This window comes from Pomacea canaliculata, linkage group LG14, assembly GCF_003073045.1.
Source record: "Pomacea canaliculata isolate SZHN2017 linkage group LG14, ASM307304v1, whole genome shotgun sequence".
Taxonomy (NCBI): domain Eukaryota; kingdom Metazoa; phylum Mollusca; class Gastropoda; order Architaenioglossa; family Ampullariidae; genus Pomacea; species Pomacea canaliculata.
In genome coordinates, this window is record NC_037603.1 from 10,592,139 (window position 1) to 10,606,010 (window position 13,872).

Here is a 13,872-nt window from a genome sequence, read left to right on the forward strand (position 1 = left end):
ACCAACACACGCAGTCGTACAGAGCTGTTCACCAATACCAGCCACACCCACCCACTCCCAGCCATAAAACTTGACTGACCGCAGTCGTGCCTCCTCCTCCTGTTGAGCTTGTTCTCGTAGCAACCGCTGCTGCTCCTCAAACCGAAGATTTTCCTCCTGCTGTCGCCGCTCAGCCTCCAGCTTCATCTCCTGCTTCTGCTTCTCTAGTAAGGCACGCTGTTCCTCCTGCACCTGGGCCCACATATAGTCATCTTAACTGTGCACCTATCACAATACATGCTGTACCTGTGCAATCACAGCTGTGTATATGGTGAATTTGTGAAAATCTCCCTGACTTGGGACTCAGCGACAGGCACAACCTCCATTAAAGGCGTTCCAGAGAAAGCATAAAAACTACTGTTAGCCCCTCATGAAGGTGTCCATTTTCTTTCCAGAAAGTGGAATGAATGTTGCATACCAAACATTAACATGTCACTACAGATTTGTGTCCATGTGGCACAGGCATGCATAACCCAGGACACAGCCTGCAAGAATGCTTTTCTTATACACCCAAGAGCTTTGCTGTGGGGCCTAAGGTGGCAGGTACGAGGGGCAAACTGTTAAGAAACAGGAATAAACTAGAAAAACTGCCAAGATCATCAAGGACAAAAAAAATGTGCGTGATACCCATGATCTACCAAACATTTGAATGTCAAAGAAGAGGAAAACGCCTATCTACCTTGAGAGCAGCCCTTCGCCTGTCCTCTCTTTCCTTCTCCTCCTGTTGGAGGCGAATTTGCTCAGCAGCCTTCTTGCGCTGCTCATACTCCATTTTCTGTCGTTGAAGCTCCTAAGACCAGCCATCAGAAAAGCCAGTTTTAAAAAAACCAACCTCCTTCATTTTACACAAATACATGCATTTCACCAAAATTCTGCTGGCAAAAAAAAAAAAAAAAAAAATCAAATGAATGGCATGCTACTGACAAGACACCGCTATATTTACAAAGCATCATTCTGAATAATTAATGAAATGTTTAAAATGTTATATTCTATGTTTAAAATTTTTTAATAACTTTTAAAATGCTTTTAAAAAACCATGCAGCTTATTATATATCTGCACATTTCTGTTCTTCTGATTTTGGTGTGTTACTCTTGTCTAAGTTGTGACATGAAGTCAATTATGTACACATTTCTGTCCAACCTATATGACCCAGGCTGCTTCCTCTTGCCTGTCATTAAAAATTATAAAACTTTGGGAAAGCTATCCCCACCTTTCTAGAAATCAAAATCATGTCAATAAAAATGGGATTTATGATGTGGGCAGTAATGGCATGGCTGCCTATCCTGTGGACCCTGTCCAGCTACAGATATACCCACCACCGTCAAGTGTACCTCCGGCATCAACCCAGCGCTGTGTGCTGCTGCTGGCTAGCCAAGGCTACCGAGATCAAACCTGGCTCAACGACGACTTACTGCTTCATGCCATGAAAGCAACAAACACTTTGCTATGGTTGGTCATCATCAGGATTTGAAGAAAACAGAATGTAGGGAGTAGGATATGGAATAGTTCAGCTGCAAGCTGCCATGCTGTTTAGCTTTGTACAAAGGTTCTTCCTCAAGCTTGAAGTACAACTACACCGACAATCAGACCACTATAGGATGCATGACAATGAAGAGCCTTTAAGCACCAGTCCAAGCAGCAAAAGCGTGCAATTTTTTTTAAAAGAGCTTAACACCAAAAGGCTGGACACCAGTATGTTGAAGAGATACAATAGCCTGTCCACAAATACAAGCATACTTCAGTATGTTTCTGGGCTTGATTCTGACTTGAAAGTTCATAGCTTAAGAATTCTTTTGTATAATACTACTTTATGCATTTTTCATTGAACTTTAAAGTATTAAATTCAGAATTAAAATTCACTTTCATTAACCTTAAAAAATTAATTTTATTTTACATAATTTATGCTTACTTAAAATAGGATGCTTTATTTAATAAATGTTATGATGGTAAACTTGCATGTATTTCTAATGATTCATGCTTTGGATGCTAAAATATTACTTTTCTAGAGACTGATAAGCATTTTCTACCAGCACAGACTTTACAACAATAGCATAGGTCATGTCATCAGTCAACTAATGTCACAATCCATGTTCAAGAGCATATTCCAACACAATCAAGAGCAACATTCATAGCTTTAGACTTAAGACTGAAAAAAGATAAGAATATGTACTACACATAGTATTCACTGTAACAAAATTACAGGAAAGAGAATCAGTAAATGCTAATGTGATAAGCAAGTAATATTACTCATGAGATCAAAAACAGAAGAATGAATAGTGGAAGAAAAATGAGTGAGGAAAAATGATTGAAATGTCATACAAAACATGCTTTGACAGTTCCTAATTGGGCAAAGAACCCACACAGGGATAAAAAGATTAATAAATACTTGAGACAAAAACACACAACATACAAAACATCAACACACAGGCTCACAGACTGGGGAAAAGACATCAAAATAAATACATTTACTCAAGGTAAACAACAACCTGACACACAGTGTGACCAAACATGAACCAATTAAATGGCAAAGGGAAGACATGATCTTTAGCAATTTAAATACATTAGTGTAAAGGACAAAAAAGACAATACTCTATCATGCACAAACAAAATAAAATGGCTTGCAGACATTGGAAGATTACTCTAAACTGCATAATAAAGGTGAACAGATACAATTAACCAAACAACAAACCAATCAAAAACCAAACAAACATTAAACACGTGAGTTGGAGCAAAGGTAAGAGACAGAAAGAAAAAGATTAATCCAAAATGCACACGAGGCACTAACCCTAGAAAACTCGTCCTCTAAGGACAAGACTTGTGCTTGGTGTTGAGCCAGGGGGGTAGGTGGGGTCACGGGGGGTGTTATTTCCTCATCATCAACATAGATTATGGGTATAGGGGGAGGACGGAATTCATTCTGTTGGTTCTGTGGAAGGGGTATACTGGATTGTAAATACGACAGTGAGTGAACGTCATTGAGTCGGCCATGCAAGGGATGTGAGGAGATATGAGCTGCCGGAGCATGGCTCTGACTGTTAGAGAGTGGACTAGGTGAGCTTGACCGCATGTGAGAAATGGGGGGACGATAACTCTGTTGAGAAAGCTGTTGATAATTGGGGTACTGATAAGGACCAGGTGATGGACAGGTTGCGGGTAGGACCTGTGAAAAGTCTCTGTCTGGGAGTCTGGCCCGCTGCGCTGAGTTGGCAATGAGGCTGGGGCCTGGAAGGCTTGGGGCATGATTTCCATTGATTCCTAGGGTCAAAGGTGACTGGGGACAAGCAGATGTGGGTGATGAGTGAAGCCGAATTCTTTCCCCCTCTGGTGCAGTATGGTTAACAATGTGGGCACCGCCATGGTTGTAGCCATCCCTTCCTTGTCTCTGCTCTCTCACAGCTTCTGCAGCTTTTATAGCCAACATATTGCTTTCATCCAGTTCACCAACAACAGCTTGCTATTTCACAGAAATATGCAGGAAACAGGCAAGGAAAACATGATTGTGATGCCATCATGAAATCAATTCGAGGTCATGTATGGGTCAGTTGACAAACAGCAATTCCAGTTAGTTTGTGTTAGTACCACAGCATGCACAGCAAAACCAACCAGGTAAAAGTTCCATTGCAAAGTTGGAGAAATGTCAGCACCCAATGCAGCAGTGTCACGGAGACAGATGCAGTTGTCGTGGTTGTGGCAGTAGCAGAGTGGTGGTGGAAGTAATGTTGCACGCGAGAAACCCACAACAGCACACACAGGAGACCCAATGACGCCAGTCCAAGATACGACGGTCACACAACCACACGGCAAAAAAAAAAAAAAAGAGGAAAAAAAACAACAACAGAAAATTAGAGAACAATTATGGAGAAAATAGATGGTAACTCAAAAGCAAAAGCACAACTACACACATGCTGCACACACATACACACACATACACGTTCACATAAGCTTGTCTTAGCATCATACGTGCATGACTGTAATATAGGAAGCTACACAAATCTACAAAATTTCCAGACCCGATTAAAACAGAATAAAACTATTTTTATTTCTGCCTCTTTTACATAAATTTTGCTTTATTTTCTTTCATCAAAGATTTAGCTTTTTCTTATTCTCTATTTGCTCTCTAATTCTTCTCTCCAATGACTGTAGCTTTCTTTCTAAAAACTAGAAGTCAGTAGTAACAAACTCTTCTGTCTTCTACTCAAATGTTCTCTTCTTTTCTCAAACAGCAGCAAACTAAATTTTTTTCTCAATGTTTCTCTCCTGGACTTAGCATTTGTGCCTTAAGCAGCCATTCAATCCCCAACTTTCTTAAAATGTTTATTTTCACTTCAAGAACAAAAGCAAATATTGGTAATGGTTTAAAATAGAGTCTGTGATTGACAGTAAATTTCTGGCTTGTTATTACTGGAAAATAAATCTTGCATTCAATACATTCAGTTTCTAAATGTTTTCCATTTCAGACTTGGAGGGAAAAATCATTTTTTTGCAGAAAATCAGTTTGTCCATGAACAGCAAATTTACAACAATAACCCACAACACTTTTATTCTTCTAAACAGTTGGTACAACATACACAGCTCATACAACATAAACAGCTTATACAACATAAAAAAAGGAAAACAAATAAACCAAAATAGACTTACCTCATTCTGGCTCCACCCAACTTTATCCAGGCTTTCAGTTGTGCTGTATCCTGAGTCACTGCTGAGAACAGTGTGACGTTTCCACTTAGGTTCTGGGTTGTCCAAAATGTTTCGAAATTCATCAGATGTCCTGCAAAAGATAGATGCATCCCAATGTGATGGGAAATTGAATTACAGCGAAAAGAGCAGCAAACGTGTAGAAACATCATCACAGCATTCGTCTGAATATAAGCTCATTATAAGCTGAATATAAGCTATTATTAGACAAGCTGCAAGTTCTAAATTTTCTCTCTCTCACACATACACATGCTGCAGGCTGTCATATTTGTAAAATGCCAGCATTGTACATATTTTTATTTCAGAAGACCTAACATATGACTAGCTGTACCTTAAAATTTATTTTATAATCCAGTTATTTGTTTGGTTTTCCTGATGGTCACTTAGAAAATATTAGAGAGGAGCTATGCGCCCTGGACTAAGCAGAGCATCTCAGATTTGACACATCAAACCAGATGCAGATCATACTTGACATCACATTATATGGGCTTAAAACTGCTTCAAGCAGAGTGTACTCTTGTATAATACTGCATATGCACGTACTGTGTCCACTGCATAGTAAAACTACTGAGATTACTCTTGACATCAGATTAGATATGCTTAAAACTGCTTTTAAACAGAGTGTACTCTTGTTTAATACAGTATATACAATGTACAGAGTCCACAGTATAGTGAAACTAGTGAGCAATGAAATTTTGATTTATTTTTTAAAAATCTCAGTGTTAGCAAAGGCAGAGTATCATAAGAAACATGAAAATATCCATTTGCAATAATGATACAATACCATCCCTTAAAAGAAGGACAGAAAAAAAACAAAACAAAGAACAACACCAACAAGCATGGCCCTCCAGTTTCCATGTCAAATGTGAAAAAGGTCACATGTAGAAATAATGGAATCAAGCAAAACTGAATCACGAATCATCCAACAATCCAATTTCCCATAAAATGAAAACTACTTTGACTCAATGCAATCAATACTGTAAGTGCATTACAAAAATTTCACAGCATTAAATGAATAGCCACAAAAGCATAGACATTTTTTTAGTTACTATCATGTTTATAGCACGTGAGTGAAAAGTCCAGTTAAAGGTTCAAGTTATTGTTAAACCCTGGGATCGATGTCTGATTTACCCTTTATCAAATATCACCATAGAATTATTATGGGTTGATGTACTGCTATTTTATATGGACTCAGCAAATAAGGGTAGGCCTACGTGACCAAACCCAGCTCTATAAACAGGTCCAGCATGTTAAAAGAAATTATAAGGTAACAGTGAAGAGCCCATGGCAGAGTCAACTGCTGGGACAGTGAACTGCAGCATGTCTAGGCCACAGCCCAGCCTTCCCCTTATTCTTTCCTCTTCCCTAACCCTGATCAACCCAATCAACTGAAGACTATACAGGAGTCACTCACCACATTTTAAGTTTAAAGCCTTGCTGAAAATGACCGCTGACTGAAAATACCATGTGGGACCAGAAACTTAAAAATACACAAACCTCCACATGCATGCACAACACGTAATTTTCACAGGAACAGTTTCTATACTGACCTCTGAATTTTACCATTGTGACGACTACAAGAAATAAACAAAAGTGCAATGTTATACAAACATGCTTATTCCACACAAGCCCACTCGCACAGTTAAGTCCAATCATCCAAACATTGTTAAAAATTCAGTTCTTAAAATAAAGTTCATGGACTTTATCTTTTACTGCTAGATGTTAAAATATTGTATCTGACAGCCAGCAGTGACTTCTACAAAGCAAACATACTGCTGAGGTGGAAGAGATTTTCTGAATGGCCGCTTCATTTCGGAGTCTGTAAGAATGCCTCGTTTGCGGTCCTCTCTAATTGCCTCTATTTGCAGATATTTCATGATGTGCTGTCTGCCTCGGGTGCAGATCTGGAAGTACAAATGAATACTCATAGGATTTTGGCATGAAGTGTTGTGCAAAAAATACAACTTGTCGCTCACACTTCTGTGTTTCAATTAGCATTTTCTACCTGAAAGATCTGTCATTCATCTGCAAAAATATTGAACATTACCTACACTATTCCTAACACCAGCAGCATCCAATACCTATTCTAAGTCATAATTGTTTGAATATATTCCACTATCTCTTATAAAATAATTCTCAAGCAACAATTTAACACATTCTGATGGCCTCTTTTAATACACTTACAGCAAGAGTTACAAAGTTTTACCATCAGTGTGAAGGAAGCTACTTAATCATCATTATCAACACTGATGAAGAAGCTAGGAAATGTTCATGACTGTTTACACCAAAACCTACATGTGCAGGGGGGGATGACAAAGGGTTATGTTCCAGGATGATCTCCTCTAAGGTTTCAAGTTTTCGAAAGACAGTGGGTATCTTTTCAATGCGGTTACTGGAAATGTCCAGCTTCCGCAAGCTGAGCTTACAAATATCTAGAAGGAAAACAAGAACACAGTAACAGATATCTAAAAACCATAAAATTTTGACAAATGAATTCAATGCAGAATTTTTAAAATGTCAATATATAAATATATATAATATTATGCATAACAGCACTCCCAAAATACAATCAACCAATTAAGTGCAAAGTAATTGAGGGTGCACATGTATTCACCCAATTGTATGCACATATTCCAGCATACATTAAAAAGCGTTGGTGATAAAAAACTACATGGTGATGTTGAAAGTAGAGCATGAGTGTGTATGGATGTAGGGTTTCAGGTTTTGTCCAGGGAGGTAATACAAGGCCAAAGTATAGTGTGCATATGTTCATGTATATGTATATTCATGCAAAATGTTTTACTCACCTAATGGAAGTTCTACAAGTAAGTTTCTACGTAGGTTAAGAGAGCGCAAGGAGGATAAATCTCCAATCTGTGGGGGTAGATGGGAGATTTCATTGCAGCTCACATCCTGCAAACATCAAAACATTTGTTTCATTATTTTGATTCGTTACTTTGCCATGCTATGACAATGCACTTTGACAATTTGATCATTTATTTAGAAGTCACATGTCAAATGGACAATTAAACTGCTGCCTGACTTCAAATGCTTTTGCATTTACAAGTAATTTTTAAATTGTTAATCTTAATGTCAAAAGCTAAAACAGTGAATTTACATAAAACCTAAAAATAAAAGAGAGGAAAAAAAAGGCAGACTGAAAGAAAGCCACTAGTCATTTCCCCTTAAATAAAAACGGTGTTTCTGCAACGTTTTGCCTAAAATTACCAGATCCATAAGTCTGTCGAGCTTGCCAATCTCCTCTGGCAATGAAACCAATTTGTTGTTGGATGCACAGAGGACCTCCAGGGATGAAAGAACACACAATGAGACTGGTAATACTGCCAGTTGGTTCCGACTGCAACATTGTAAGTATCCTTTAATATTAAAAACTGATTTCTCTCTTAGCGACTGTTTGATGAAGCAAATATCTCATGAAATTCCATGGGGAAAAAGTAGTAGCAGATCACAATACAATGAACACAATTCCGCTGTGAAAGCGACACAAAGAAATATACATGAATGCAACAAAAAGAAAAGGAGGAAAATACAATAATAAAGACAAAGGAATACAATAAAGGAAGTCTGTTTTTTTCCGCATTAAAACAAAATTTTAAGAACTGCTAATAAAATGCAACCACTTTCTAGAAAAGGTCTCTTTCTTCATTTAGTGTACTGCTCGTGAAAAGATGGCAACAACTATATGACACTGATTCTCAGCTAGTGAGGAGCAAGCACAGATTTTCAGTCTGGTGGGCACAGGGACAAGTGTCATGAATGTGAGTGGTTCACAGAGCACAACGTGTGGGAGGTAGAACCCAAGTATCTTTTCCCTGATAAATCAGGTATATATTTTTAGCTATTTTCTTCCCTGATCAACATATGATTACAGTAAAATGAAATAACTCAGGTGTCTCTCATCCTAGTACTGACCTGAGGTTGAGATGTGTAAGTAACTGTAACTGTGTGATGGCTTCTGGAATGGACTTGATAACATTGTAGTAACAGTTCAGACTTTCCATGGAGGTGTACTCGCATACCTCTGGTGGGATTTCACCAAACCGATTCTTTGACAGATCTGTTAAAACACAATAACAGTTCAGCAATTTAGACAAATATTTATCTTGAAATTGATTTTATTTAAACATATAAGCAGATATTTCAGCTCATAAAAATAAAAAAGAAAATATACATAATAAACTTTAAAAAATAAAATGTAGTTGAAAACATTTTAAACAGTAATTGTGCAACAAATCTCTGAATCCTCAAGTAATCACTGATGTATAGTCATCAATGACTAGAATCATAAAAAAAAATTACATCAAAGATTATCTGGAGTTTCTTAATCGTTTCTCAGAAAATATGCATCAACTTTCTGTACATTGTTGGAGTGAAGGATATCTTTCCAGCTCCTTTGTCAAGTAACATTGGTAACGAAGACTGAATTGTCAGTCACAATTTTTCATTACAATGTTTTTCTTCTGAAATTTCTTTTGCACCTGATTTTTTAAAAAAAATTTTCCATTGAAAAGCATGTTACAGCTGTTTTAAATTTCTAGTGCCTTCTTATATCTTGATTTTTTTTTTTTGTTGTTGGGTTTTTTTTCCTTTCTTCGTGGGGGGAGGGTGATTGTTGACGGATATTATCAAATATTTTTATTATCTGTACCCCAAACTCAGCTATTTCAGCCGCAAACAAATATATACCTTTCATGTTTTCCTTTTGAAAAGGAAAGAAAAAAATGGGCAAATGCAAGCAAAAATTCTAAGAGCTCAGTTTCAAACACTAATGCACTACTTTCATAACATAAGCAGTAAATTTGCTTGCACCTTATTTCAATCACAAGGATTAACTACCACCATGATATTTAGCTTACATTAAACACTTTGACCAGCCATGACTACCTATCATCTCGGTGCACAACAAAGAGCTTGATTCAAGAGCTTCAAGAGCTGCCATGTGAAGGGATGGAGATATGATTCTGTGAGCTACTGAAATGATCTTTCTGGCACTGGAGTTACCATGTGTAAAAGTGCTACTTCTATTGAACTACAAGAATAACTTTGGAGAGGGGAGATATCTTGTTTATTCAACAGATGTATCTGTAAACAGATCTGTTACCACTATTACATTACCACACTCCTTTTTGAGTCTAACATTAATCCAGGGTTCCCAGGGATCAGGGATGGTGCCAAAAAAGGACCTTAAAAGGACCTTAAAAGGACCTTCATCATGCATTCGAAAGACCTAAGTGACAGTCATCAATGCTTAAGTTTTTCTCTTGTGTGGTCGGAAAGATGTATTATTTATGAATCTGTGGTCTTCTATGTTCTCAATACATGTATTTCTAGTAATCAAATAATCAAAGAGTTAATTTTGATGCCTGTCTGCCATATTTAGATTAGATAACTTAAAAAGTGTCCTTAGCGCGCTGATAACATACACCGTTAATGTTCCAGTTTTCTAGAAATCTAAGTAATAATAATTGCAAAACTGAAAGCCATTCTTTGGTGTAATACAAAAGTCAGTTCACGTGTCTCTCTCTCACACACACTCTAATGGGAAGAGAGAGATAGAAATAGAGCTATGCACGTAGTACTAGAAGATCAAAGTTCAAGAAAGAGTAAGTTTCTAAAGAACTTTTGAAAAAAAGAGCGTTTTTTGCGAATAGGGGGCAACTAGTGTTGTACAGATGTGTAGACCAAACATTTCTTGTGACTACAAGGAATGCCAAGATTGGAGGATCAGATGAGGAATGAAAAGAGTGTGATCCTAATGCTAAACCAAAGATGGAATGAGTCGAAACTGTCAAGCATTACAGCCCATTTATTTTTAACCTTGAGATATTATTTAAGCATTCTTATTACACATACATGTAACACATGCAAACATATACATAAACAGCTGATATACTAATACACATAAGATTAAGATTACAAATGACAAAGCAATCCATCTACTATAAGCAAAAGTTTCATTGATGAAATTCCAATTCTTTGTCACCCCTACAGCTTTACCAATACTAAACAATACAATTTCTTTACACAACCTAATTTCCTCTAAATAGTTCTGGTTTTTTAACATGTTCCATAGCATACATGTACAGAATTGTGCAGGCTTATTTAAACTGAAATAAACATTAATTCTGAATGTCACAATTCAACACCTTTTAATTTCTTCCTGTAATCTATCAATGTCTGATGAATCTTTGTTATCTCCTTCTTCTTGTCTTTGGCTAACAAACATGTTGTTAATCTTTCAATAAGTGAAAAACTTTTTTGCTCTTCAGCCTGGAAACTATGTCTGTCAGCCAGTTCCAGCAGGTGTCGTTCTTCGGCATGGTGGTCTTTAGCCTTTTGTGAGTATTACCAGCTCATCTCCTAATCTCTTTCTTGTGGACCTGCTTTTCTTCTGTTTCCTTCTGCTGCTTCTGCTCAGAGAGAACGTTCATACTGCCATAGGCACTAGAAGCGGATATCATCAGTGTTTGGAGATCTCAACATTTCCACCCTCCCACACTGTGAATATGATCAAGAATTACTCTGCGTGCTTTTAGTGCAGTCTGACTAAGATTGTCAGCTACTGTTTCTTTGTTGAATGAAAATCCTCTTTCCACTGTAGCTTGACCATGAGAGAGTAGGAGTAACTGTCTGACAACAGACCACAACACCTGAACTCTGCTTTTCCAGCAAGGGCATCATAAAACAACTATCCAGTCTTTGTGTCATAGGTCAAAAGCCTTACTACCACACTCACCTGCAGAACTGTCAAGAAATTACGGAACTCTGACAATTACCTTGTCACAAGTCACATCATCAAACCTTTTCACACCTTGGCAATACAACAAAACCTTTTTCATTTTTTGTATTGATTTGTCTTTTTCCCCCATGGTCTTTGGGTTTAAGAAAAGTATATGTTTCTCACTAGGGTGTACTTCAGTGGAGATTTATCCTGCAATTTTAGAACAACTGCTTTCAAAATCTCTGCATTCAGCTCTGAAGGCCATGAGAGTTCCATCGTTTACTGATGACTGTTTCTTAGCTACAGCCAGTAGTCTATCAACCCTGAAGCAAGTTCGATCATGCTCAGATTGACATGGTTAGAACTGTTGCATATATCAACCTGCACAAGTTGGAGGGCAGTTTCACATTTATTAAGTACATTTGACTTGATAAATTTGTGCATCAGATTTTTCATAATGTCATGTAAGTCTAAACAAAGGAAGGAAGAAGAGGCTGATCAGCTTTGGTATTTTCTCAAAAAAGGTTCAAGTATACTGGCAATTAAACTAAAGAAAGCCAGACGACATGAAAGCAAAGGGGTAGATAAGACTCCAGCTTTACAATATCAAAAGATTTGTTCTTTGGCAATGTTATTTTTTCTCCATTGCAGCTTTGACAAATTTTTCCAAGTATGGAAGCATAACAATTGCTTTTCAGCAACAGAATTGTTTTCAAGCCATCGGTGAGCACAGAACTTGGCTGGAAAAATGTGGAACAGTACTTTTATATAATCTTCTCTTCTGGCTGGGCTGTCTCTGAACAAGATTAAGCAGATGTAAGAAATGACTCAAGCTCCCATTGAGAACCTCGCACCCACGCCTAAATGCATTGTGCATAACATGGAGTCCACAGCTGCCCACATTTAACAAACCAACATTGTGATTGGTAATCATGTCGTTTATTAATTTTCTCAAGAAGGTTTAGGTTTACAGAAGGTCCATCCATAGAAATTTGAAGTAAATTAGCTTGCTTGAAGTTTGATTCGCTAATTCCTTACTGAACTTTTGTTGAAGTCTATGGCCGCGGAATGACCCAAAAATTCCAGGTCAGGTAATGAGTCCTTACAGCATTGTCACTCCAGTAACGAACATGGAATCCAGCTGTTTAGTTTGAGTCTTATGGTTAGAAGATTCATCAAACAAAAGAACATACTCAGGCGACGAATTTACACAGTCCAGAAGCAATTTCGAAAAGTGAGGAGCAAGCCCAAATGAAGTTAGATAACTGGCTTTTGTTGACCGCACTTAAATTCTGCAGCTACTCTTGGCTGTCTGGGAACATAAGTCGAAACAGTTCAGCAGACTTTTAAGCAGATCTGAAACTGTAGTGTGATTCCACAATCTTGAGAGTCCACAGGAATCTCTGCCTTCAATCGTTCATTTGCTCATCACGAACCTATTCAAAGAAAAACATTTAAGTTACCCATTATGTCTGTAAACATTATGTTCTGTCTGAATAAAAGACAGGTTTCAAAAGCAATAATTAATGACATGATAATATAAATAATACTAAACTAAGTTAAAGTATAAAAGATGGCAGCATAGTTGAAAATGAAAGTTATTTTCAGCTAACTGATTTAGCTTTAATGTTAAATTGTTTGATTTTAAAAATCCAAAAATAATGTATTTGCTGGTAAAATAGGATAATAAGCATACATTATTAATTATACTTTCTTTTTAATCTTTCCTGATCAGATGCCAAAAATTCAGATCATTTTCTGCAGCAAAGCTGTAGTAAGATTCGTGATTGTATAAAACTCTATTTGTAGTTCGAATCATGAGAAAATGAAAATCTCAACTTTTTAATTTAAATAATTCTTTGCTATTTACTGATCTTTAAGCTATTGGCTTCACCGTAAATTAGACGATAGGCTTAATAAAGAGTGGAAAAAAACCGCAAAATGTTATGCACGCTTTAATTTAATGTGTTTTTCTAAGTACCACATCGTTAACTAAATGAATCGCTAAAGATAAATAATTGTCAACTTACTGGACACACTTGCAGAGCTGGTCGGTGCCGTCTGATTTTGAGCGGGCTGTGGATGTTCTCGATGACGAAAGTAATCAGTTACACAAAAGCGCGCATCTTTCAGAAATACTTTTATTTGCCTTGGTGTCTTTCGGTAACCATGTGCTGTTTCAGAACACTTTCGCCCATTGATGAAAGATTCAGAGATATTTTGCAGGCAGCACATCGTGCCAAATGTTTATTGCTCGAGTCTTTTATTAACCAATCTTTATACTTGTCTTCCTTTAGCCACTTCTCCTGAAAAGAGCACTTCCCCCGGCATCTTTCAAATTGTTAAGCAGACAAAGAAATGTGGTCGACACGACGAGAGTGAACTCGCGAAAGGC

General features: G+C 37.3%; 1 protein-coding gene across 16 annotated transcripts in view; it reads right to left on the reverse strand.

Moving 5' to 3' along the window:
• Positions 1-13,872, reverse strand: part of LOC112555665 (leucine-rich repeat and calponin homology domain-containing protein 2-like) — a 62,035-nt gene that overhangs the window by 28,227 nt on the left and 19,936 nt on the right. For 13 of the 16 annotated variants that reach the window (XM_025224125.1, XM_025224117.1, XM_025224114.1 and 10 more), the window contains exons 2-11: positions 8,669-8,813; positions 7,964-8,093; positions 7,543-7,648; positions 7,031-7,167; positions 6,509-6,639; positions 6,286-6,309; positions 4,679-4,808; positions 2,826-3,494; positions 719-829; positions 80-231 (exon numbers count right to left, since the gene is read on the reverse strand). In XM_025224125.1, the coding sequence (XP_025079910.1) occupies positions 80-231; positions 719-829; positions 2,826-3,494; positions 4,679-4,808; positions 6,286-6,309; positions 6,509-6,639; positions 7,031-7,167; positions 7,543-7,648; positions 7,964-8,093; positions 8,669-8,757 (1,679 nt within the window). In that variant the 5' untranslated portion in view covers positions 8,758-8,813. The remainder of the gene's footprint in view (positions 1-79; positions 232-718; positions 830-2,825; positions 3,495-4,678; positions 4,809-6,285; positions 6,310-6,508; positions 6,640-7,030; positions 7,168-7,542; positions 7,649-7,963; positions 8,094-8,668; positions 8,814-13,872) is intronic. The other 3 variants (XM_025224128.1, XM_025224115.1, XM_025224129.1) reach the window with 3 other exon arrangements.